The sequence below is a fragment of the Seriola aureovittata genome, chromosome 6 (assembly GCF_021018895.1).
Source record: "Seriola aureovittata isolate HTS-2021-v1 ecotype China chromosome 6, ASM2101889v1, whole genome shotgun sequence".
Classification (NCBI taxonomy): domain Eukaryota; kingdom Metazoa; phylum Chordata; class Actinopteri; order Carangiformes; family Carangidae; genus Seriola; species Seriola aureovittata.
In genome coordinates this window covers 24,901,225-24,928,296 of record NC_079369.1, presented here as the reverse complement: position 1 = coordinate 24,928,296, position 27,072 = coordinate 24,901,225, and the positions used below count along the sequence as shown (strand labels likewise).

The 27,072-nt window shown below is 41.8% G+C and overlaps 2 protein-coding genes across 3 annotated transcripts in view; one reads left to right on the top strand and one right to left on the bottom strand.

Annotated features, from left to right (window-relative positions):
* niban1a (niban apoptosis regulator 1a) overlaps window positions 1–19,031 on the top strand; it is a 36,923-nt gene extending 17,892 nt beyond the window's left edge. For both annotated transcript variants that reach the window (XM_056377871.1, XM_056377872.1), the window contains exons 2-14: window positions 722–852; window positions 2,313–2,441; window positions 2,558–2,672; window positions 6,160–6,324; window positions 7,160–7,275; window positions 11,044–11,148; window positions 11,508–11,670; window positions 11,774–11,961; window positions 13,396–13,542; window positions 13,947–14,057; window positions 14,895–15,002; window positions 15,824–15,935; window positions 16,023–19,031. In XM_056377871.1, coding sequence (XP_056233846.1) covers window positions 722–852; window positions 2,313–2,441; window positions 2,558–2,672; window positions 6,160–6,324; window positions 7,160–7,275; window positions 11,044–11,148; window positions 11,508–11,670; window positions 11,774–11,961; window positions 13,396–13,542; window positions 13,947–14,057; window positions 14,895–15,002; window positions 15,824–15,935; window positions 16,023–17,350 — 2,918 coding nt within the window. In that variant the 3' untranslated portion in view covers window positions 17,351–19,031. The remainder of the gene's footprint in view (window positions 1–721; window positions 853–2,312; window positions 2,442–2,557; window positions 2,673–6,159; window positions 6,325–7,159; window positions 7,276–11,043; window positions 11,149–11,507; window positions 11,671–11,773; window positions 11,962–13,395; window positions 13,543–13,946; window positions 14,058–14,894; window positions 15,003–15,823; window positions 15,936–16,022) is intronic.
* Window positions 19,032–27,072, bottom strand: part of kifap3a (kinesin-associated protein 3a) — a 36,902-nt gene continuing 28,861 nt past the window's right edge. Inside the window, exon 20 of the mRNA XM_056377873.1 lies at window positions 19,032–21,044. Coding sequence (XP_056233848.1) covers window positions 20,930–21,044 — 115 coding nt within the window. The 3' untranslated portion in view covers window positions 19,032–20,929. The remainder of the gene's footprint in view (window positions 21,045–27,072) is intronic.

Below are 27,072 nucleotides of genomic sequence, written 5' to 3'. Positions count from 1 at the left end.
AAAATGAGGTAGGAGACTTAGGACACCAGTTTAAAGTTCTGAGCGTCTCTGACCGACTGATTACGATGATAAAGAGAGAAACACTGGTGAGGCTGGAACCAGAACACATTAGTTTCTCATTAGTTTCTTAGCTGTGCAAATGAAAAATATAAATAAACTTTGGACAAACAGTTAATTGATTTTTTTATTTTTACAATCAAAGATGTTAATACTGACAACTGAAGACGGACTGTTGTGTCGTTTCAGTCTCTGAAAACATCCCGCTCCTCTGAGTCTTTGTCGTCTCGCTGGTGTCAGATCACATCACTATGTTTTCTTTGTTCTTAAATGACTCGGATTCATCAGATTCACTGACTTCAACATTTAATTGATCGAAATAGCTGTCGATTCATTCAAATGACTCGGTGCACGTAAGTTAAACTTCCCTCCCTCAGATGTGTAGTCTGGGCTCAAGTGAGTTTAAAATGTGTGTGACTCTTTGTGTCTGAAAAGCCTTGGAACTGGACTTCCTGGTTTATATTTCATCCTTTACCTGCAGCAACACGCCCTCACTTGCACAGCCCCTCTCTCATTGTTGATGTGAAATCTGACCACAAGGCAGAGACTGGTGCTCAGTATTCAGCACCTTCCCTCGAGCATAATACGTTTTTCTGTGTTGGTCTAATGTGATGTGTTTACTCTGTGTGTGTGTGTGTGTGTGTGTGTGTGTGTGTTTGCACAGGCCAGGCCGAGGCCGAGCTGAATGAGTTCAGTCCGTACTACAGGAAGCAGTTCTCTGTGGCCCAGTTCTCTCAGGTGGAAGACGACCTGGAGCAGCACAAAGAGAAGATCACGCAGCTGCTCAAACAGAGGGTACGTGGTTCCTGACCCAAAAATCAGCAGCTGAGCGTTCGGGCTTTAAAATCTGGCTGAATGAATCAGAGGTTTGCTCATGGAAAAATAACCAGAACTGCACCAATCAGCACTTGTGCAGGTGTGATGTCATCCAGCTGTGTGTCAGTTCACCTAAATCACAAAGACGGATTAAAACGTCAGCTGCTCAGTGACGATGAAATTTGGAAGCTCTGATAGAAAACCCGGGATGATTTCAATCCGTTCTTCCTTTTTAAACCCAGAAATAACTGAGGGAAAACAAGAGCAACAGAAAGCAACCGTGAACAAAAAGTAAACCCAGGTTATTATCCTACCTTTTGTCCCAATTATCCAATCAGGACACAGTAGAGAATGAGCTCATGAAGAGACCAGAACATCAAAACCAGTCATTAAATTATGAAATAATAACAGCTGTCAACTCCATGATTGTTCCTATTTCTACTTTACATATGTTAGTCTGACCTTTGACCTTTTTTCATTGTCTTTGTTTTCTTCACAAGCACCAGCCACGTTTGAGCTCAAGGTGCTGTACAGTAACAAGACGATAAAACAACAATCGATAATAAAACAGCTACAAAGGCATTTGGGAAAAAAAAAGAATTAATAAGAGGAGATTAACTTGAGTAGAAACAAGAAGTTAGATCAATAATGACGATTAATTTAGAGGTTAATATGAGGGACTGAAAATTAGAAATTAAAATTGTGACGTTACAATAAACACAAAACACAACAAATAAATATTGGGCAGTAGGTTCAAGTTAATTTGTATTGCGTTATTTGGTCTCTACACATTAAACTGAATGAGGTCCCAGGTCATTTAAAGTCAACCAGGTCTTCTTTCCTCTGCTGTTGTGTGTTGGGAGAGCGGCAGGAACAAGATCAATAAGTTGATCAAGAAGGCAGGATCGATTATCGGCCTGATTCCAGATTCTCTGGAGACCGTCATGGGTCAGAGAACCAGAGGGGAAGGTCAGGAGGTTCAGTCTCTTCATGAAGAGCAGCACTGAGGAGTTGAGGACGTTGTTTGTTGCCATGGCGATTCGTCTCTTTAATGCCCAACATCGATGCAACTGTCTTTTCAATTTAACGTTACTGATGCTGTTTTTTTATGATGTTGTTTTATCTGTCCATTGACTTTACGCTTGGCGCTCGTCGACACACTAATTGATGCTGCAGTGAAAAATGTAATTCCTCTCAACGACTCTGCCTGGGGTCATTGATTTCTGATTAATAAAGTTCATCCCAGGTGCAGGTATTTTAAATCACTCCCTGAAGAATTCCACAGGTTCGCTCCCCATCTGTATTAATGTAGCTTCTGCAAACTGATCTAAACTCAAACAACCACATTTCTCTGCTATATCCAGGTTTTTGTCTCTGTGCTTATTAATTCCAGTAAATCAGATTCTGTTCTTCATGTGTGTTGTCTGTGTCATCGGCAGGAGGCTCCTCAGGAGGCAGAGGTGCTGTACGAGGAGGGCGTCTTCTACTTTGACGACACCAGGAAGTGGAGGGAGAGGTACGTGGTGGTGAGAGCCAACTACTGCCTGGAGTGTCACGAGAGTCTGGAGGTGAGTGTGACGTCGAAACAGTCGAAACAGTCGAAACAACACGACAAGCTACAAAAGACCATGAAGAATATAAAAAGTTGCTGCCTTTTGTCTTCTTTTTCTTCTTCTTCTGTCAGAGTTTTGTTAAAGGAGTTCCTCCGCGCCACAAGCTGCTGCCTACAGGGGGCACTGTTCTGACCACAGAGGAGCGCTACATGGCCATGGTGGACCGCTGTTTTCCTGATGATACCAGTGAGTAAAGACTTGACACCTGGAGAACAGTGATGGTTAATGCCAACGTTGTTTTCCCACAATGCCCCACAACTGTCAGAAGTCACCACCTGCCTTTATAAAGAATAATACACACAACGCAGCGCATCAGTTATATAACTAGAGCAATATAATTATTCTTGTTTATAATTATTCTGACTAATTAGTGTATTTTAATTACCGCAACATGTTTGTCAGACACTAGCCAGACAGGAACAATAAACAGTAACGCCAGCGGCTGACACACTAGTGTCACAAGCTGAGCCTGACGATCTGGGTCCACCCCAACACCCACACCCACACCCGGGGGTGTGACGTATTTCTGGTAACATCCTGTTAGTGAGTCACTGTGCATGATCACATCAGCATCAATTCACAGACTCTGAATTTAATACACATCTACATACATGATCTATATCTTTAAATACTGTAACCGATTTGAATACAGATACTTTTTATTGCCGAAGATAACGTGGCGCTGCAGTTGATGTGTAAAACGACACTTCACACTTTAAATCGTTTCCCACTGTGACTCTGAACAGTAAACTTCACCCACGCGTGCTCAAAGCTAAAACCAGCTCAGGTGGGAGGACTGAAGGAATCTGGTAAAAACAGTGTTTAGATGTTTGTTAAATGAGAACAGGGACCGTCTGGAGGCTCCTGCAGAGACACACACACACACACACACACTTTGAATATCAAAATCAAACCCATGAATCCATGTGGAAATAAATGTTTTTTTTCTGGGCTGGAAGAATTAACTCTTCACTTCTCATCTTCTGGAACTTGTTTACTCTGAACAGTGTCTGTGTCTGTGTCTGTGTCTGTGTCTGTGTGTGTGTGTGTCTCTGTGTGTGTGTGTGTGTGTGTGTGTGTGTGTGCGTGTGTGTGCGTGTGTCTGTGTGTGTGTGTGCGTGTGTGTGTGTGTGTGGTGTGTGTGTGTGTGGTGTGTGTGTGCGTGTGTGTGTGTGTGTGTGTGTGTGTGTGGTGTCATGATACTTGGTACTGTGTGTTTTGATGACACAGTTTTCACTGGAATTTTCCTTAAAATCACGGTGATGAGTGTCCAGCTGTAGAACTGGTTTGTCCTGCAAACACAGGCGCGTTTGAACATGCGCGAGCTGTTCCAGTTTATTCACTGTTCAGTTTCCCACACAGAGAAGCTGTGAAGCACTGCAGCGACCTGGGATTAACCTTCGTCAACACACCTGAGTTTAATACTCGACTGAAGACGGCAGGTCGAAGGCACGAGGGGAATTAAGTTACTAGCTAATTAATTTGCTCTTTAGAACCATTTTGACACTGTGGGCCCCAAACATGCAAATTAAAAACATATTTTTTTTCACTTGTTTTATTTGCAAGGCTCTATTTATTTAATATTAATGTTACCAGGTGATCAATCGTAGCAGAGGTACAGGAGCTCAGACCTCTGTTTCATCTGCAGGTCACAAGTAGCAGAACTAACCCAACGAGACAAGCAAGACCAGACACATGATACCAGGTTACACACAGGAGAACAGAATAGAATAAACCTTGTTGTACAGCTGAGGGAGGAAAATGTTCTTTAGTCTCACTCAGAAATGAAAACATAAACATTACATCTCATCTGTTTTGTCAGACACACACCATGTAAATACCAAGTGGGTTTCTCCACAGTAATTTGGTTTAGTTATTTCCCTGTATATTTCTCTAACCTCTACTTCCTCAGGACTCTGTAATTACTGAATCGAAGAGGTAACATCATGCAGATATGTGAGAGGACAGATAGCACTGCTGTTAGTGCATGTGATGGAGCACAGTGTTGGTTCACCTGACCAGTAACGTCCAATCATATTCATGCAAGTGAACTTCACGGCAGTTGCAACCTGACACTTCCCATTGTTTCTCCTCTGATGCTCCATTGCCAACAGAGTTTCTGCCTCCACCACCACAACTTCCTCCTGATGATGATGATTTTACTGTCGTTGACTTTACTAAGATTTCATGTGTGTGTTTATGTAGCGACCATGTCACATAAAAATGATGCTTCTACACAACTAGTAGACTGGCAGTGGCGATCCTAGACCCTGGCGTAGAAGCCCGTCGAAGAATTGTGCTTCATCAATCGTCATAATCATTTTATTAATCATCCTATTTACTCTAATAAAATGAATAAGTGACACCATGTGCACACACATGTCCGAGTATTTGAACAACAAAGGAGGAGCGTGTAAATATGTGGCCAAGAGAGATGTTGCAGTGTTTCCCACAGGTTGAGAATTAAGTTGTGGTGGTGGGTGGCGCAGCATGTGAATGGCATGAATGCAGAGACTCATGCAGTTTACGAGGGGAAGAGCATACCCCAGGTTAATTTCTGTAGCTACACTTTACAGATGTCCCCTAAACGCATCGCATGCAGACTATCAGGAGTAACCACAATTTACATATGTTCCTCAAATGCCTCACAGGCAGGCTATCAGTAGAAGCTACAATTTACATATGCTCCTTAAAGGTCACACATGAAAATTATCGGTAGACACTATAATTTACAGACGTCCCCTAAACACCTCACACGCAAACTCTCAGTAGAAGCTACCATTTATGTATGTTCCCTAAAGGCCTCACAGGGAGCTTACTGGTAGATTTTCCTGAGACAAACATTTGCATGCAAGATTTTTTCATTAAATCAAACTTTACAACACTTTAAATAATAGATTCATTCAAGCTATACACCAAACGGTGCATGTTGAATGAAATTTTGCTGCATTGGCTTAGAATAGTAAAAACTGTAATACAAATACACTGCAACAAAGAAGTATTAAACATTAAAATAGGTATAAATAAGAATAATAAATAACTGAAATGGGGAAAAAAAATGAAAAAACCACTAGTATATTGCACTTATGAATAATAAAACGGTGCATGTGACTGAAATACAGCAGAGAGACATTTAGATGTTTCATAGACTTGTACTGTGTGTCTGCCACCTGACCTCAGGGCCTTTTATTCAGATGGAAGGAGATCAAAGTCTCATCTGGTTCAGTTGTTGCCACTGAAATTTAAAGAGCCGAGTAACATCACACATGAAAGCTCAGAAGTCAGTCATGCAGCGTCTTCTGCTCTGTTAGACGTAGACAATCGCAGCCAAAGGTTGTGGCATGAAGACACATCAACAGAGTTACAATAAAAAAGCTGAATAATGAAATATATGGTAACATACCGTAAATCATGCTGAGACATTTTACTCAAAACCACAATGATTAACCTGATGGTGGCTGCAGAGGATCACCAAAATCATTAAGGTTCGTCCTCTGCAGCATATGAATATCTTCAACAGTGGTCATGATATCACACTCTGGACCGAACACACAGATACCAGAGTCCTGCTGACAGGTGTGTGCTGCACAGGCCCTGGGAGAAAAAACATCAGTCGACCTTTAACACAGTCGGAGGAGCTGCTCTGTTAAAGCTCTTGTGTTCTCTGTTTCAGATGTGAAGGAGGACTTTGCTCCTCCTCTGTCGGGGATGCCAGGTCAGTTTCCAGTCTACCTGCGTCTGCCCTACAGGAGAGACTCCTACTTCTGCTTCAGGCAGCAGGCAAAGCAGGACGCCTTCCTCTCCATCATGTCAGACTGCATCAGACACCAGAACCAAGGTGGGACACTGGGAGAACATACGGTAGATCTGAGTACAAAAAGACGACTTTTACCATCGTCTGCGACAATAACAGAACAAACAGACCCCCAGGGGCCTCAGCCCAGAGTTTACTCGTTATATCATTCAATAATTGTGGTCTACATAATCTGATCAATTGTAAATGTGTCAGGACTGAATTGAAGAACAGTATCAATAATATCAGGGCTTCTGTCCTAAAGAGAATCTAGTTTTAAAACCTCAACTGTTTTAGTCAGTTTGTGTTTGTGTTCTGTAAGGCTGCAGCCAATGGTTGTTCTCATCATCAGTAGGTCTAACAATTATTTACTCTAATAATCGATTGAGCATTCCGTGATGAAAATGTTAGAAAATAGTGAAAAAGCCTGAGAAATGTTGAGTTGACTGTCACAGAAAACTGGGGAAAAAAATATTCACATCTGAGAAGCTGGAACCAGAGAAGTTTTGGCATCAATTATCAAAATAGTTGCAGATTAATTTCCTGATGAGGAAACTCCAAACTGTAAACCTCTCCATCCTGCCGGGAATCAGTCTTTGATTATCTCAAGACACGCTCTGGTTGTGTGGTAATGACATGAACCAGTTTCAGCAGTTGCCATGGCAACAGACTCACCACACCAGCTCCGAGGAGTGGCGAAGGATGTGGGGAGCGGCCGAGCGTCGTGATGAAGCTTCACATTTCATTCGGCTGATAAATGTCAACTCACGGCTCTGAATCGCAGGGAACACACTCGACGCAGAGGGTTACACTCGGCTTATTTATTTATTTTTTAATTTTTTAAATGTGTTATTGTGTCTGTCTCTTCCCTCTGTGTCAGACTTCCTGAAGAAGAAGACGTGCGAAGTTCAGGCCTTCCTCAAAGCCATCCAGCTCTACAGGCAGGTCAAAGGCAAATATGAGGCCTGGGACATGCTGATAGGAAGCGATGTCAGGGTACGTACCCGTCCTGATGATGATAATCACTTATTTCTGTGTAGAGCTGGTTCATCACAAGTCGGATCTCATGTTCACCATCAGTCGTAATGACACCGTGCTCACCAACACAGTAGCTGGGCTCAACAAAGTGCGGCCGGTGAAGTAACGGGAGCAGTCGGGTTGTAAACGAGCATCGTCGTCACTGCCCAGGAAACCTGTGCACACAACTACAGCAAGCTCAGAGGGTCAAAGGTGAAGAAGGAAATGAGAGTGCAAACTGTGACAGATGTTTAACACAGACAGGTCAGAATAGAAAACCTTTGTTGTCAGTGTAGTGTGCTGCTCCTGGTTGCTGCGTCAGGTTTTAAAACACAATTAACAAAGTAATTAAACAGAAACAGCTTCTCACACATTCAACACAGTCCTCATATGAATAGATAAAGTGTCTCAGCGCAAATACGTGTTAATGTGTTAAATATGTGTGTGAATATGATTATTGTACTAGTGCAGATGTAAATAATGATGAAATTTCATTTTGCATAATTGGAGAGGTAGCAGGTGTTAGATTTTGTTTCTCTTCCAGATGTTTGTTTACAATCATAGAAACAATGAAATAAGATCCAATAAACTCAGACAGACACAGACAGTGAGAATTTGCAGTGAAGTATTGGAACTATTTCTTTAAAATCATTATAACCCCACTAAGTGAAATCAAATCTAAACTACAAAGCACGTGTTCTGCAGAAAGATTGGCTGCTGAATGAAAGAAAAATGAAGAGAAGAAATAAAAGACAAATACATTTTATTCCCAGAATTCTTCTTTGTGCGTCTTTGGACTCATTTTACTCGCTGATGAACTGCCTCTGTCAAACAGACACTTGATCCTGGAGACGACTGAAGAATTCATGAAACAGATGTCTGAGTGTTGAAGTGATGATGATGATGATGATGATGATGATGATGTTGTCGTTCTGCTGGTCCCTGCAGCGCGGGTCAGATGTACAGTACCACACACACACTGATCTTTATATAAACAGAGCGTGTGGTCACAACACACACAGTTTAAGACCATGGGAACAGGTTTGATTTAAAGTAATCTGAGGATGACATGATGAGACAGGATGAAAAATAAATTGACAGACAGAATCTAAAACATGAATTCTTGAGACAGATATCTGTGATTGTCATTCTTTTATTTATATCAGAAGCATCATTTCATTTCCTGCTGTTTGTTTTCAGTTTTTACGTCTTTCGCTGATGCGTATCTCTGGCATTTTAAACACTGCTCTGAATTCACTGCTGAGTTCCTGCAATGTCATTTTTATGTCTGTGTCTTTAAAGTTCCTCTCCAGACATGTTTTAAAAGTATTCTGCTCTGATGAATATTTTGTTTAACATGGTCCCCACAAAAAAGTGTGGGAAAACCATATTTCCTGATTGACAAATCTGGATCAGGCCTGGAGCCCCGCCCACCACCTGCTTGCTCAAGGTTGACAGGTGAAAGAGCAGAGAGCATCCAGAGGGTTAACATGGAAACATCTTTGAGCCTGAGTCAGACCCAGACTCAGATGAGGAGTCTGTTGAGACCAGAATCAGAATCAGTTAGCATCTTTTATCTGTTTATGTTGTTTGTTAGCTTGTAACTGCCAATGGCTGACACAGTGTTAGTGGTTGTGCCAATTCAAACGCTTGCTCTCTGTACTGACGAGGTTTCAGGTTCATTTAGCCCCGCCCCCCGTCTCCACAAGTTGACAGGATTGGTTCCTTAGGTTTGCGATGTGCTAAACCTTGGCTGTCTGAATCTCTTTGTCAGTGGTTCACTGCAGTTCAAGGTGCAAACACTCAGTCATGGTGTTGACTGATTGTTTCACTCATCATATGTTTTATATTGTATAAAAAAACATCATATGTACATTCAAAGTTAAACACTTGATTTTCATCAGTCCCATGTCAAATCCAAGCTGCTGGAGTTCAGAGACAGAACAGCGGAAACATTTCCACTGTCCTGTTTACAGCCTGCACTGCCATGAAGGGTGTGTACGACTCAAGAGTCACACCTCATTTACGTCCTCTCACTCTCCTTTGCTTTAATCTTTGGCTTTCAGAGGGACAGAGCTGAGGAGAGGAGCTGTTGTTTCCCTCGCACCGGCGTCTTTACTCTCTTCTTCTTCTTCTTCTTTCGCTTTCACCTCCCTCTCTGATCGTTCATTGTGCAGAGCAGGAATCCTTCCACATCATGGCAGCACCAGTGCTCCATTGTGTTGTCGCTTGCTCGCATTGTTTGCTCAAAATTAGCTGGAGGTGAAAGGAAGTTTGAGTTGCTGCAGGAAGCTTTGCTGAGGTCACCCCTCATCAATGCGCGTGCGTGCGCGCGCACACACACACACACACACACACACACACACACACCATTTAAAGTCAATTTGCTTTAGCAATAAGTCAGACATTTCCTGTTGTTTCTGCAGTAAAAATACATACCAAAGTGCACTCATTCACCAGCAGTTTTTTTTTTTTTTGCTTGCACATAGCACATGTATGACTGGCACACACACACACACACGTGCGCACACACACGCGCGCGCACGCACACGCACGCCCACGAGTCAGAGCTGAGAAATGAATGGAATGAATGAAATGCTGGAAGCAGAAACAACACAGTTTCACTGTGTTTTATTTCCACAGCTGTGAAGGCAGGAATCAGTGGTGTTTTGTGTGTGTGTGTGTGTGTGTGTGTGTGTGTGTGTGTGTGTGTGCAGATTGTTTCGCTGGATGATTGTAGTTATCATTTGAGTCGATCATGAACAATTAATTGAAAAATAGGAGCTGTCATTTTTTTTTAAAAGGTAAAATGCGTCACAATAGACCATAATTGAAGCATTGTGTTGCTACAAAGACGCCCTCGGCTTATAAATCATTTTCTCCAGACGTAAAGCAACACGTTTGTTTGGTACAGACCTGAGAAAATCATCATTTTTATATTTTTTTCAGTTTTGCAATCACAATATTATTATTTTTTTGCATATTGTTCAGCCCTAATTACCAGTATCGGTTTATATGGAGGCCGATTAGTAACAAGAAACTGCTGCACACAAACGTATCCAGGTGACAATTAAAACAAAAACAAAATACACGTTCAATATCAAACTTTTTGTTTACATTATGTGCTTATGATTTTTAAATTAAAAGAAAACAACAACTAAAGTTTATTTGAACAAATACTGGTATCAGCTTCTAAATTCCAGTATGTGTTGGGCCGTGAGTTGGACCATAGGCGAGCGTCTAAGTGATTAGATTCTGCTATTGAAAATATTTCTTCACATCTTGAGATGAGACTTTTTATATATCATACTAATGAACTTTTGAATGATGCAACTGTGGTTCATGTGTCCAGTGACTGTCTGTATTAATGTGTGTTTTGATGCTGGTCCAGCTCTGAGAATTTTTTTATAGTTTGGATTATTTGACCGAGGCTGACTCACCAACTGGTCAAAGCAGCAACCGCACTAGGAGACCCTCAGGGGCCCAAATTCACTGAGTGAAAAATACTTATTGTTAATAATTGTAAACTGACAGATAAAGGCAAAACTAGATCTAGTAGATTTATTTTTTCAGTGGATATACTGCTGACACAGAATATATTCTTAGAGAAAGTCGCTGTAAAGAACCTGGAGGTCTTGACCCACAGGAGGTTAATCAGACAAAACAAGAAATCTGACAACGTCTCTTTGAGCTTTGGAAACCTGAGATATCTTGGAACAGGTTAATTGATCCACTTTGTGTCTGTAGGTGATGGCCAACGTGGTGATGGAGCAGCTGCTTCCCTCTCTGGAGAAAGACATGCTGCCTCGTCTCAAAGCCAAGAAGACAGAGAAGAAGAGAGTCTGGTTCGCTGTGAGTCAGACTGTTACATGATACCTTTATCTGCAGGAATGTGGAAGCCACACTCCGGCTTTATAAACAGCTGCTGCTGCTGCTTTTTCTTGCTGATGCAAATGAAATATTGTTTTAATACAAAGAGCATTTAAAAAAAGAAAATGTAAATGTGTCGTTGTATATTATGCAGTTTGATGGGTTTACAAGTTTAACCCAGTTAAATCTAAAACACATTATACATTCATGCTGGAGGCCATGTCCTGTATTATACATGAATCTGCTGTAGCTGTAAAATGAGAGTTCGATTCAAAAATGGGAGTTTATTTTTGAAATGGTTTTAATGACTTGTTTTTGACGAACGCACTGATCGTACTCAGACGGTGGAGGCGGCGTACATCCTGATCCAGGAGCATCTGTTGGAGGGACTGTCGGCGCTGAAGGAGGAATGTCGGACGTCGGTGCGGCAGCAAGAGGTGACGATCCACTCCGACATGGACCAGATCCTCAACTCCAGACGGCAGCTGGAGGAAAAAGTCCGAGGTACCGTCCTTATCCTCCGGGCTGACTGACACTCACTGCTGTCAGGGGACTGATGGGTTCAGGTTGCTTCTAAAAAAATAAAGGCTTTTATCTCCTTCTGCAGCCAAAGTGTCAGAGCCGGCGGAGAAGCTGTGCTCCGAGTCCGTCCAGCCGTACCTGGGCTCAGTCCTGGAGGAACTGATGGAGCCGATCAGTTCGGGTTTCCATGAGGGACGCCAGCTGAGCGAGAACATGATGGACCAGGTGTGTCAGGACTTCCTGGTGGGAAGAGAGAACGAGCGACTGAAGAAGGTTCATATTTACGTTCATATTTACCCTCCTCTGGCTGTTTTTCAACCCAATATAATAATAGGAAATAAATAATAAAACCTGTGACTTTAAATTATGAACTGAGAAAAAATTATTTTGTCATGATGGGATTTATTTTTCCTTACGGGCATGACCTAATTAGAGGCTGTGGCGTGACTGACCCATCAAAGCTGATCTCTCTGCTCTGCATCGAGCTGCTCTCAGCCTCAGTGTCCGTCTCGTCTCTATCAGGGTTGAATTCTGGGAACAGAGATCCAGCACTTCTCTTCCTTTTACCTTCTGGCTCCTGTGATTATTAGTTACAGTATATTGTGTGTATGTGCTGAAACAACATTAACTGTAAAAGCCCAACTCACACATTTACAATCTTAATGTTTTTTAAACCTGAATCGAAAAGCCAAACCAGGGACAGAGGCTGCAAATCAGCTTCAGGTAGACACAGTATTTACTGTATATTACACCTGTTGTGTTGCCACTCTTAACAAAACAATGACAATCTGTATTATCCCTGTTAAACATATAAAATATAATATGGAGATAGACCAATAAATGATCCAGGCTGATATATATTGGCTGATATTAGTTTATTACAGATGTATTAGTGTTGGTGGACATGTCGTCCTTTAAGTTATGAGAAACTAGATTTGAGGTAATTCTGCTGTAGTCCAGCAGAAAACACTGAGTTGAGTCAGTGTGTCAGTGTGTGTCATGGTCAGAAAACAAACAAAAAAGATCTCATCTGTATCTAGATGCAGATCTGTCTCTGTTAAAAATCCGTTCAGACCGTAGTTCAGACTCAAACCTCGACATTCTACTATTACAGTGGTGTAACAGGACTGACTTTGCACCTGCAGTGGTTTCTTCCAGTTAGTTTTCATGATCCAGCTATGTGGAAAAATATTGGCTTTTGTGACGTGTGAATGAAGGGAAGTTTGATCTGTAAAAGAAAGATGGCTTGACAGGTAGGTAGGTCGGTTGGTTACAGCAGATCATACTGACGCAGCACCCAAGAACAACCTCGTCCTCAAACGACCAAAACAACTTCACGTCATAGAACCACGCAGACATTTTAAATCTCAACAATCAGGGTGAGCAGATGATCATGTGTGGTTGTTACTGTGTTTGTTTGCACCTCGAAGACTGTGAACTTTTAAGAGATATTGTTAATCTACTACAAAAATAATCACAAAATCTTTGAGTTATTAAAGTCTAACAGCAGAACATTACACACCGTTAATTATGCACTGCTTTGAGTTTAAAATCAAACTTCATTTGAGGCCAGAAACTCCATCCTTTTAGGAATCAGTAATTTTATAAATCATGGTAAAACATTCGACCAGTGTCTGTGTTGGATTTCGGGACACCTCACTGTGTATTATGGCTCATTCTTCTGTCGCCCTCCTCTCTGTCTCACAGGCTCTCGCTGACATGTCGAGACTGAACCTGCAGAGCTGCTACCAGAAGATCGGCTCCCTGCAGGAGAAGCTGCAGCACCTGCAGGAGAGATTTGCTTTCTCAAACATCACAGGAGTGATCCACAGCGCCCAGATCGACCTGCAGCTGGTACACATGCTCTCTCTCTCTCACACACACACACACACGCACACGCACACACACACACACGCGCACACACGCACAGCACTCATGTCAGATTAATTTCATTCATGTTCTCCTCCCTCAGGCAGACAGCTGAGCTTTGTGTCTCTGCTCAGACAGAGTGGGTGGAGGGATTCTCTGATTCAGTAATACATCAGCCAATATTTATGACACACACTGATTGTGTTCCTTCATTACACTGACTCGGTCTTTTCAGAGCTGAAACATTACAAAGACTAATGATGAGTCAGTGGGCAGGTTGCTGGATTTTCCAGCTGTTTGTGTGTGTGTGTTTTTTTTGTCTCTGTGTTTTGGGCATTAAACTGCTGCCTGACCTGATCTGACCTCGTCCTCCTGTGTGTTTCTCTCAGCTGATGGAGAACGCAGCTTACACGTTTGAGCAGCTGCTGCACAAAGCCGTCCAGGACAACCCAGACAACGCCGGCTCTGCCATCGAAAAGGCCAAACACAGAGTGCTCAAGGTCAGTTTGTCATTTATAAAAAAAACAAAGACACAAAACCTGCTGATGCTGGAATTACAGGAGTTTAAATTACATGAGCTGAATTTGTTTTATCAACAATTTGAAGATACTAGAAAATGAACCAAATGCTGCGGCGAAGATCAATGTTTCTGAGGAGATTATTTTATATATTTATATATAAATGAGAGACATTCTTATAAGATCGTTTTGAATGAAAGAAACAGGAGGAACGAACAACTATGAGATAATGAGTCTCATACATATATTTTCTCTTTTTCTCAGAATGAGAAACTAGTATAAGATTCTCATAAGAAACCAATTTTCTAATAAAAGGAAACTAGTTAATACGATATGATATAAGCATTTTATTATTACGAGTTCATAATGACAAAGATATAATCACTATCCTGCTTCATTAACACAATTACAGCTGTGAGAAACTTTGTTATAATTATTAGATGATAGTTTTTCCCATAATTATAAATTAATTATTGTGTAAACAACAACAATGCACCATAAAGCTCTAATGATGATGCAATTACATTATGTTCATTATGTCCATATTATGCAGAACTTTGGATGTTACTTTTGTAATTGTGGAAAAGCACTACATTAAATATCAATACATATTACCTTATGTTCAGCCCAGTTCAGTGAAAACAAAGGTGAACACACCTGAACTGTTTATTGTAACTGCTGGAGCTGGTTAGTTCAAGTCACCTGAATTTGAAGCGGGAAAGTTGCTCCAATGGTTATGTAAGAAACTTAATGCAGTGAAGCTTGAAATGAAATGTTGTCACAACAGCTGTACTGACCTTTGACCTTCTCTTCCTGCAGCAATATGACTATGACAGCAGCACAGTGAGGAAGAGGATCTTCCAGGACGCTCTCGTTTCCATCACACTGCCCTTCATCAAGAGGAACCTGGCCCCCACCTGCAAAACTGTGAGAGACACACACACACACACACACACACACACACACACACACACACACACACACACACACACACACACACACACACACACACACACACACACACACACACAGAAAGACTGTGCAACAGCTGCTTCAGTTGAATACGACTAAAACTGTACATGCAAGCACAGATATCTGCATACACAGTTCTGTATGAGCTGCATGAAAGCAGAAGAAATCAATAGAATAGAATAGGGCGGCTGTGGCTCAGGAGGTAGAGCAGATCATCCACTAAGCAGAAGGTCAGTGGTTTGATCCTCGGCCCCTCCAGTCCTTGGGCGAGATACTGAACCCTAAATTGTGATGTATGAATGTGTGAGTGAATGGGTGAATGTGGAATATTGTAAAACGCTTTGATTGGTCTTGACTTGTACAAGTGCAAGTACCTTTTATAATAATCGCAAACATGATAAAGGTAAACATGATGCACATTTGATTGGAGCTCCCTCTAGAAAAAATACATGAGAGCAAAACAATCTTACTGCACATTCTGTTAATATAAATATCAGTTGGTAAAATGGTCTATATATGTTTTTTTAAGTGATTATATATAAGAGATCATTTATACATGTGTATGCAAAGTGTTTATGTCTCAGTGAATACACAAGTGTTCCGTTTGAAAACACAGATGCACATGCTAAAAGTCCCAGGTTCCTGTGGGTAGTTTTTCCCGGAGAAACAAGTACATTTTGGTCGAAACTCCCAGGAAATGGTGCACCCGAACAAATACCGTCACTCCGAACAAACTCTCCAAATTTTGACTCCTGTGTCTTTGTCTGTCTGTGCAGGAGCTTCAGGATCTTGAACAGTCCATCTACTCTGACCACTCTAACTTTATCCACGTTGAGAACGTTTATGAAGGCATCCTCCTTCAAACTCTGGACAAGGAGGTCACCAAAGGTACAGTAAGATACACTAACGATGACGAAACAGGCAAAAACACACAGGACGCCTCTGATAACTTCCTGTCTTCTCTTTGTCCTGCAGTGGTGAAGGAAGCGGCGAGCCTGAAGAAATACAACCTGTTCACAGACAGCAGAGACCTGATTAGCCAGTCCAGCCGCTCCAGCCTCTCCTCCCCGTCCGTCTCCACTCCGGGCAGTCCTGCCATGGCGCTTGCCTCCCCGTCTAAAACTTCCTTTGAGCCCCAGCCCCCCTCTCCTCTTGTGGTGAATGGTCTGTCTTCAAGCCCCCTAAAGGGAGAGCAGCAGGAGAAAGAGAACGGCGTGCTGCCAGGTGAATCCTCAGCGGACATGACAGTGATTGAGACGCCTCTGGGGAAAGTTGAACAAAAAGAGATTGATCAGAGCGTCGCTGTCAGCGAGGAAGAGGAGATACCTGCACCCGTAGCAGAAGAGGTCATCCAAACTGTGAAGGCAGAAGAAGACGCCACTGTTGCACTTGAGGCGGCAGCTTTAATAGACACACCCACTGCGAATGGGACACAAGAAGTTAACGTAGCAGCCGCCCCAGAGACTGTGACCCAAGAGGAAGTGATTTCTGTCAAGACAGAGAAAGTTGAATTGGCTGCTGAGCCGGAGACGCAGAGCACAGATGCTCTAAAAGAAGCAGAAGTAGCTTTGGAAGAAGTTCCCACTGTTGTAGAAAGTTTAAAGACAGATGCAAAAGAAGCTGCTGAACAAACAGAAGCTCCTGAACCAAGTCCTGATCCTTCAAATGAAGCAGTCCCAGCTTCAGCAGTGGAGACTAGTTCCCAGCCAGTAACCAGCAGTGATGAAGACAGACAGTGCGAGAGCTCAGAAGTCAAGTCAGAGGCGCCCTCTGGTGGTGAAGCCCCTGTAGTAACATCTGGAGATGTCGGCCTGGACTTGGAGGGAAACAAAGCAGAGCCAGTTCCTGTCTCAGATCCTAATCCTCTGGATGTGTCAGGAGGAAGTGAGTCACATGCGTCAGATGTGGAGTCCACAGAGGAAGTCAAGGTCACACAGAGCAGCCAGGATGAAGTCTCAACAACCTCTGATGTCTTGGAAGACGAGGCCATCGTCAGCAAATCACCCGTGAGCTCAGAAGACGCACCTGAGGACAAAAGCACAAGCAGCGAGCCGTCTCCTCAGACCCAAAAAGAGGACGACACGAGCTGCGATGTCAGCGTGGGCGGGGACATGGAAGCAGGAGCGAGTGTAAACGTGGAGGCAACCTCTCCGTCTCCTGGGCCCGACAAAGAGGAAACCCCGTCCAGCCCTGAGGCCCGGCCACAAGACTGCATCAAGGACATCCGAGACCTGGTGGTGGAGGTGATTGAGGTGGAGGAGCTGATGCAGCATTACCCAAGTGGAGTTCCTAAAGACGAATGAAGCATCACAACCAATCACAACAGCGTGACAAGAGGACATGTGGGCCAAGTGTTGATTCATCAGCGCGAGGGACAAAATAATTCATTCAATTTCTTTGGTCTGCTGAAAGATGTAACAGTAGCTTCCATTTCTGTGATAAAACGAGGACACTTCCTGTCTGAGCAGAAACAGGAACTTTCTCAAACACTTCCATGAATTTTTAACACATATGCATGAAATGACATTAAATTATTTATACAAATTAATATCATTTACACAAATCATTACATCAGCTGTGTCAGGTATAGAAAACCAACAGATCTGTTTCACTCAGTAACTTTGAAGACTTTTTTTTTTTAAACAATTAATTTAGCACCAAATTCTTTTAGAAAACTTAGATTTAAAACTATTATATGACAGAAGATTGTGAATAACTTTCTGGTGTGGTAGATTATGAATCTATTTTAAAGGAACAGTTGGACACATTGTAAAATTTGCTTACACGCTTTCTTTCTGAACGAGGGATGTGAAGATGGATAGGATATCTTGAGACAGGGTGTGGTCAGCCTAGTGAAGCATAGCTCAGCAGGGGAAAGCAGGTAGCCTGGCTCTGTCTAGAGTAAAAAAAATACACATACCAAACTCTAAAGCTAATTAACATGATATATTTTGTTTATTGAATCTGCAGATTTGATTAATTACAAGTAAAAATCCTGCTTTATTAGCAGTCTAATGTACTTAAAGTATCAGAAGTAAAAGTACACCTTTTGATTAGTACTCATCACGTAAATATTCCCTAACTCAAACTATTTTATATACATATGTGTGTATGTATGTAAATGTGTATGCACACACACACACACACATATACATAGATAACATGCTAATTAGTCATCAGAGGTGTTGGTAGATGTTTTTGGACATCAGACTTAACTGGGCTAGCTGCTACTAGCTACTTCCAGTCTTTATGCTAAGCTAGGCTAACCCTGTCCTGATTCCAGCTCTGTATTTGACACACAGACATAAGACTGATCCATCCCTCAGAAAGAAAGCAAATAAACATAATTCCCACAAAGTCAAACGATTCTTCTAAACAGATATGTCAGAATTTAATTTTCAATTCATTTTGAAATCATCAGTGAGATTTAGATTGTTTAAAAACCACTATACAGATGTTTTAACGTATTAGATCACATGATCTAGATCAGTAACACTGCCGAATTCACACTAAAGCTGAACTTTAGCCACATCATTTTCTCCTTAATGTGATTTTTTTGACCTACTGAGGGATTTTTTTTTTTGAGCTACCAAAAAAAAAAAAACCTAATTTAAGTGCCTTTCTGGTACCTCCATGTCCTCACGTGCCTTAGATCTCATGAGGAAGGAAGCCAGCCTCCGTCACGTCGGAGAGACTGGTCCGAGTCTGAACTCCTGTGCCTTTTACCTGTTCAGAGCATCTTGTACAGACCGGGTTAGTAATTTACAGTTTGAGTACAGGGAGGAACATTTGACCATAAACTGTCCACGAGATGAATGTTGGTTAATGGAAACAATGTGGAAATATTATTAATAAAATAAGAGTCTATAAACAAACAGCTCTCAAATTACTTTTGTGTGAACTCTCTACTCTCTGGTTTGAACTCTGGGGAAAGCGGCACAAAAAACAAATGGTTTTATTTGCCAATAAAACAAATGCACCATGTTGCTTTGATTATTTATTTATGGTCCACAACAATTTTTAACCAATTACAGTCACACTGTACTGAGAAATATGAAAAACCTGCAAGTAATCCTACATATGTGACGGATTATTTACGAAATACACTTTCACTACAATAATATTCTTTCCATTTATTTGATATATTGCACCACAGAAGAAGAATGTTTCATATTTCAGCAGGACAGCAACGGTCCAGGCACATCAAGGACAGGATAAAGAATAATTTACAAAAATGCAGCAGTTTCTTCAACATTTGTTCATATTTAAAAAGTAATTTTCAAGATTATGCAAGGCTGTTAATGTTTTCGCTCAAATTACATTCACATAAATAAAATGACATCGTAATGATCCAGAGCTTGGATTTTCTACAGACTAATGCAGTGTTTTCACTTAGCAAAGGCAAAACAAGGAAATAACAGTCATTCTTTAATTTTCAAATTTTTTCCTAATGAGTTTCCTGAAGAGCTGAGTAAATTGGTACTAACTAAAGTTATTTGAGTTTGTGAAAAGTTGTTGATTTCTGGATTAAAGGCTCAATTGAAACATAAAAAATATGTTTTTATTATTGGAATCTTTTTCTCACATATGCTGAATTGTGTTCTTTCCCGTAGACACATTTTATATTTGCAAGTTCAGTTAACCAGCCTGACTCAAAGACTCTTCAGGTTACACTAGCAATTAATTGGCAGTAATTGAAATAGCAGCAATTGAACATTGTGTGTACAGAATTTCCCCTCTAATCAGTAACCAAATTACAATTATTACAAATTTATTTTCAGCAAACGTCCTAGTAAATAATTCAGAAAAATTGACTTGTAAAATAAATTGTTATGTAATATCCTAATTGATCATTTTCCTATGCGACTAATGTGTCAGAGCTCAGTAGTTCCCAGTCTTAGGGTAGAGACCCCCCCCCCCCCCCCAAGATAAATCTGAGATAAGAAGATGATTAAAGGGATATTAAGACTTTTTGTCCCATTCTTGCTCTTTTCAAACACCAGATACTTAAATCTGTCCAGTTCTAGTTCAAAATCAGACATGTCAGAGAGGTGAAAATAATTTTCTGAGTGCAGACATCGATCGGTGGTGAGAAGTCACAAACAACAAAACCAACAATCACTTCAGCCACAGAGTAAAGAAGGCAGAAAGCATTGTTTGTTGCACGTTGTTGGTTTGGCTCTGAAAATAGAATAAAACCAGACTCCACTTTCAAACACAAACTTTTGCTGTTTTCTCTTGCCTGAAATAATATTTGTGAGTTTTCACATTAGGCAAACTGTGGTAAAAAAAAAAAAAAAGAAGAAACATTTGCTTGTGTAACATCCAACATCAGAAATATCTGAATGCAGTTCAGTGTTAAACCAACATCAGATCATTAAAACAGACACAAACTATTAAAAGCTTGTTACACAGGGAAGTTAACATTAAAATATTATTTACAAATCCTTCTGATTAAAACTAAAATTAAATTTAAGACTAACCTCAATATAAAGGATGAAAGGTTTGACTTTGGCAGGACTTTGCACACATCTGTATTTAATAGGTTATACTTTCATTTTGAGTTTTAAGGATTTTGTATATTTGAAACAAGAAAAACAAAATTTTTAAAACCCTGAATAAGATTCAATATTTTCAAATAAGAGAGATTACTTTTTGGTGCTTTAACATCAAGATAATGACACTTGATTCTAGAAAATTCAGATTGTTTGACTCAATAACAGACTTGTAGACCCCGGAGAGAAATGCATAAAGGAAATACACAAGTGTTGATAAGCAACGAATTCGACACAGCTTCAGTAGCACACACAGGGTACACACGAGGACACGGCTACAGTCTGAGCAGTGATTATACAGTATTCATGTGTGAGAGGTGTCCAGGTTTACCGGGAGGCGGTGGTGTAGTTGTAGAAGAACTGTTCGTCGGGACGGAAGCCGTACGCGCTCATGGGTCTGTCTGCCGGGATCTGAGCCGATGGGACAAACTGGTCCGACACACTGGAGAGAGCATGAGAAAAAGAGAGGGGACAAATTAATAGAGATACAGAATTATCAGATAGAGAGATGATGAAGACACACACACAAATCCTAACATTGTTCTTGGGGTGGTCAGGCTTAGAACATAATATTGTAAGGTAAGGTCTTACTCTGTATACTACCTGGAGATACTGTGTTTGGTTTGGCTCTATATATGGCTGCACAATGAATCAAAATATAATCGAAATTGCAATATGGCCAAGTGCAATATCTAAATCGCAGGAGCTGCATTTTTTTTTAATAAAAGTAAGAAAAACTGTTGTGCATTATTAGCACCATAAGCATTGTGGTGCTACAGAGACGCCCCAGCTTACAAATCATAATCTCCAGACTTAAAGGAACATGTTTGTTTGGTACAAGACCCAACAAAAATCACATCATCATTATTTTTAAATATTTTTCAGTGAAAATGAAATGCAAAAAAAACAAAAAAATCATTCCAACTGAAATCACATATCTGCCAACAATAATTGCAATATGATTTTTTTTTTTTTTTTTTGCATATCGTTCAGCCTTAGCTGTATAGAAATAAAATGGAACTGAATTGAATTGAACTCCTGCAGCCATGTTCAAAATTTGGTGGAAGCAGCACATGGTGTCAGAATCACATATTCAGTCATTACATTCGGTTGGAGTGTCCACAGAATGTTAAGTACAAGGAGAGGACGTTCAGGTTCAAACTTAACTGTATAACAACACACCACTAGGTGGAGCTCTGACACCAGCCATCTCTCGGGGAAACCCCCCACCCCAGGGCCAGACCAATCACTCAGTCATCATACTGGAGAAAAAAAGGCTCATAAAAAGTTAATGTAATATTCATCTGCTCTGATGCAGGTGTTGGACATCCACAATGAGTCTGAGTTACAGACTGCTAATGGCTGGAGGGGTAAACAGCAGAACAGCCAAGCCATAAAACCCGGAGAGATGTCAAAACACAAGGCTGTGACGAGGGCCGAGGCTGACGGCCAAAACCTGGAGGACCTGGCTGCCCTCCGCCCGGCAACAGGGGCCTGTTGTAGGGGGATGATAAAAGGCCTGTATCGACACCGTATAAATCAGTTACTATGGGGATGTGGATACAGTGGGTGGGGCTGATTTCATGCTCCATCTTCTGACCAGCTGCTGGATGTCTGTGTCTGGTTTTGGGGGTCACAGCGACGGGGCCTGGGCCGTCTCGTCAGGATGGAGCGGCTGGTGGATAAACTGGGCTCTGATGGATGACACCACATCTCACACATACCCCATCTTTTCTGGGGTTTTTTTGTTTTGTTTTTTTGGGAGGGGGGGGGTTTGCTGCCCGGCCCCGTTGTCCTCTCCCGGCCTTCTAAAATACGAGCTGTTTGCTTTGCCCCTGCGAGCACCTATAATGACGTGTTGTTTTTAGCCAAATCACTTCCAGCGATCAGTTACACAGCTTGCAGCATATCCCTACTCCCCCACTAGCCTCCTCCTCCTCTCTGTTTTGCCTTTGCCCCCCGCCGCCCCCCCTCCCCCCACCACCACCACCATCTCCTCTCCCTCCTCTCTGGCCAGAAATATGTCTTTTTCCTCTCCGCACGCTACGGCTGTCAGGGGGGATTTGAGAGCCAGGCTAAAGGAGGCTGGAGGAACACTGGAACTCTGAGTCACACCGTCCGCCTGCCCGCCTGTTTCTGTGGCTGACTGGTTACACCCCAGACTGGACTTCCAGGATCTGTATGAGTCCTGAAGTCCAGTCACTGTCCTGACACACAAGTCTTTACAGGGACAGGACAAAACCTCCCACTGTCACTGCCACCTCTTCTTACTGATGATGGTTTATTGTAACCAGGGCTGGAGCTAATGATTGTTTTTCACTGATTAATGTGTCGATGTCACAATTTCCAAAGTACTTGTGATGCCTTGTCACAGGTTTCATATGACTGCAGGTTGTGACCAGCTGAACCACATCATGACTTTTTAATTTAAGAGATAAATTATGAAACTATTCACATGAAAAATAGAAAATGTTACTGAAGAGCCTAAAATATAACTTTGTTTAATTTAAGCTACCGTCTGGATCAATCGACAAATCACCAATTACCAAATATTGATTAATAATTAATTCAGCTTTAACTGCAAACACTGGCTGGACACTGGAACACACCTTCAGTTTGATTTATGCTAAACTTCACCTAAGAAAAATATGTTTTTACTTGACAACAGGAAATACAAACTTAAACATTTAGCAACCTACAGGTGAGTGCTACACCTCCTCATTCATCAGCTCAGGTGAAATCTCACACGACATATCATCTACGATAACAGACAGTCTAGGCAGGGTAATTGTTTTTCCTTAAATTTTTACAGTTGTATCTATTTTGCATGGCAATCAGCCTCCAGGTAAAGCCAGTCGTTCCAAACCACTAATGACTTATTATTAATTTTGACTTTTTTTTAACTGTTTAAAGTTTTTTTTTTTTTTTTTAATTACTTGTTTGTTACTCAGTATGATAATCGTCTCAAATGACAACAAACTAATGTCATAAAACCTACATGTTGCCAACAGTTTGAAATGAATCAAATGAATCAGAAACAGACGCAAAGTCAGATGCAGAAACGATGGAGTGAAGGAGAAGAAATGCTTTCAAGTCTTGTTCCTTGGATCACTGAGACACTTTGGCTCTCAACCTCCATCGTGTTTTGGATCAGACTGAAATGTGTCCACCGCGTAAGGAAAACTGTCAAGTACTGAAAGCTGTTATCGCATCTCTGGTCAGATTCATAATCGTGTTTACTTGTTCTTCGATCAGATCCTCATCAGTTCCTGTATAACAATCCTCAGTCTGAGAACTTATTACCATGTTTTAAAAAACGCTGTAGCAGCATCTGATTTTTCCACAAGGTAACTGATACTTTCTGCTGTGTGTCTGTTCATGTACCTGCTCAGTTTTCTGAGCGGTGCTCCAGGTAACTCTTACAGGATGTTTGAAATATTTTTTTAAGCGCTGCAGGTCCTAAGACCAGAAATAACGCCCAACACAGCTGCCGTCAGCTGTGATATTTCTCATTATGAAACATGTAAATCGACCTGTCTGGCACCTTATTCACTTTACGTGTGTCAGTGTGTGTTGTGACACGCTGACCAAATGAGGAGGAGGTAGACGGGGGTCATTAAGACAAAGGGGCCCAGTGTTTCCACATATGCCTATTGGGTCCCAGAGGAGCAGCTGCAGGACGCAGCAGGCTGAGCGGCGGGGACACGTCCATTCCCGCAGAGAAAATTCCTCAGTAGTGAACAGGAAAGGGAATCAAGCCTTTTTCCTCCTTTTGCGTGACCCTTCGCCCCCCCCCCCCCCCCCCCCGCGCGCGTCTGTGTCTTCCAGGGCCCCGGCCGGGCCCCACTTTGATCTCTCCCCGCTGTCACTGCTCAGGTTACAGCTAACCAACACGCCGGCCCTGGTCAAGAACCAGGTCTCGCCCCCGCTGCCCCCCCCTTCACCGCGTATCTCCACGTCTCACCTGATTGCAATGGCGTTCTGCTTTTCCTTCTCTTCCTTTCTTTTTGCCTCACTTCGCTCTCTGGCGCCCGGTCACATCCTGACAGCCTCTCAAAGCACTCATTGATTCTAATGTAGGTGCGCTTGTGTTCACAGTCCTCCAGTCAAGCACCGTCTGTCTGTCATGACTTTCTACTGGACACCTCTCAGTCCCTGACAACAGCACTGTCAACACTGTGAAATCTGTTTCAACCATAAGTTACTAAATATCGAACAGTTCAGCTTTGATTCACCATGAGGTTAACGTTTTTGCTTTTTATTGAAATCTAATATCTCAGGAGCATAATAATATATGATATTTTGATATGGATAGTACTGGATGGATTGCCATCAAATTTAGTTCAGACATTCATGGTCACAGTCCCCAGAAGAACTGTAATAATATCAACATATAAGATTTTTAATTTGCTCCAATATTTTGGGTCATGATCAAATAACTGCAAAACTAATGACATTCCCATCATCATTAGTGCTAATTAGCAAATGTTTGCATGCTGCACCCTCAAATAAGATCGTAAACTTTATACCTGCTAAACATGAACATGTGAGCTTTGTCACTGTTAGCATGTTAGTATGCTGATATTAGACAAAGCCAGCCTCAGTGTGTGGTTTTAGATAGCATGCCGGCGCACTGGAATCAGAGGCATGACGTGTAACACAACAGCGCCGGTGTCCTCTCCCGCCACGCTGGCTATCCCTTTTACACAGACGTTGATCCAACTCTGTGACGGAATAAAGGCGCCAACATTCGCGCCTTGAACAGACGCCTGTCACAGAGCTACAATGCTAGCATGGCTGTCGACTCTCCTGTTGTTAAGCTGATGGTGCGAGTGTTTGTAGTCAAAATGTTTTTTTCTGATCCTGTGAATTCGATACCTGACAAAACCAAAATCATCCTTTGTCACAAGGATGAAAAAAATCTCACATAAGTATTGCCATGAAGCAGTGCTGCTCATTAATCTGTATCATTACCTACACAGGTGTAAGGGAACAGCTGACAGGATAAGAATGGTATGGTCTCAGTGCATATATATATATCATCAAATCACAAACCCCCCACCTAACATGGATATATTGATAAAGATAAGATATGATATCGTTTTGGCTCTATATTTTATAAAGATGGTGTAAACCATCTCATTATAATTCATACAAATCACAGTCAATGTACAGTATTGAGTCTATTTTAAAAGGCCCCATTCACACCATGTTTCACACGTAGTTTAAAATAAGCTGCGGAGCTGGTTTTGATTATTATGTTAACCTGGATCACTCAGAGTACAGCGGCCAAATTAAAACAGTCTCACAGACGCCAATTCCCCAGGCGCTCGCAGTATATTTAAAAGGTATCACTTACAAAGCAGAGAGAGAGAGAGAGAGAGAGAGGAGAGAGAGAAGAGAGAGAGAGAAAGAGAGAGAGAGAGAGTGACAGAAAAAGAAAAATAGAAAGAAACAGACAATAAAGAAACGAGTGAAGGGAACACAGATTGGGATTTCCCTCTCTCTGTGGCTCTTTCTAAGTCGCCTTCCTCTCATTGGAGTGACTGTGGTGTGGATTCAGCCAATCACAATCACTCTTTCAACGGCAGCCAAGCTAAACATTCCTCCTGGCGAGGGGGGGAGAAAAAAATCCATCGACAAGAGCTTTATCGCACGCAAGGAGAGGTTTGATAATAAATAAGACAAATTACTCACAATAAACTCTGTATTTCCACGACTATTCATCATCTCAGCGGCGTATCGAATTAGCTGCCGCTCGGTATTGGGACTAAGAACGGATACAGAAGAAACTCAAAGTCTGTTTTAGTGATAACAGGACTGATTTTAAATTCCCTGGCTTCAGTTTTGTGTTTCGCTGTGGAATGTCAGCGGCATTCTGGGACTAAAGTAGCTGATATATTGGAGCCACAGAGGAATGAGAGAGAAACAAGAACATGGAGACAGAGAGACAGCCAGGGGGTGTTTGTTCTCAAAGCTGGAGTATTGCTGTTGAGGGTGGAGCGATGCCTTCTGGGATTGGCGAAGGTTGTTGACTCAAGCCCAGCCTGGTTCAATAACACAGATCAGCGAATAGTGATTCAGAATAATAATAAGTGGAGGAGGGCAGCGCTGGCCGGTGGACGAGCCGGGCCAAGACACAGAGAGCTGAAGGTAAACACTCACAGTTTAGTGTTTCCTCTCTGACACGGCCCATGTTTCTGGACAAAGACAACCTGCCCTGCTGACAGCCTTCATCACACATACACATGCACGCACGCACACACACATGCATACACACACACGCACACATGCACACACACAGGGATCATTTTTTGCCTGTGTCACGGGCTGAAAGCTCAGAGGCTAACGAACGTCAAATCTTTTAATTAATTGGTTTTAAGCTCTAGGAAGTTTACTCTGACTATAGACTAGGTTTTTTACTGTTTTAAACAGATGACATCACATCAGCCCAATCCTTGCTTCCCTTC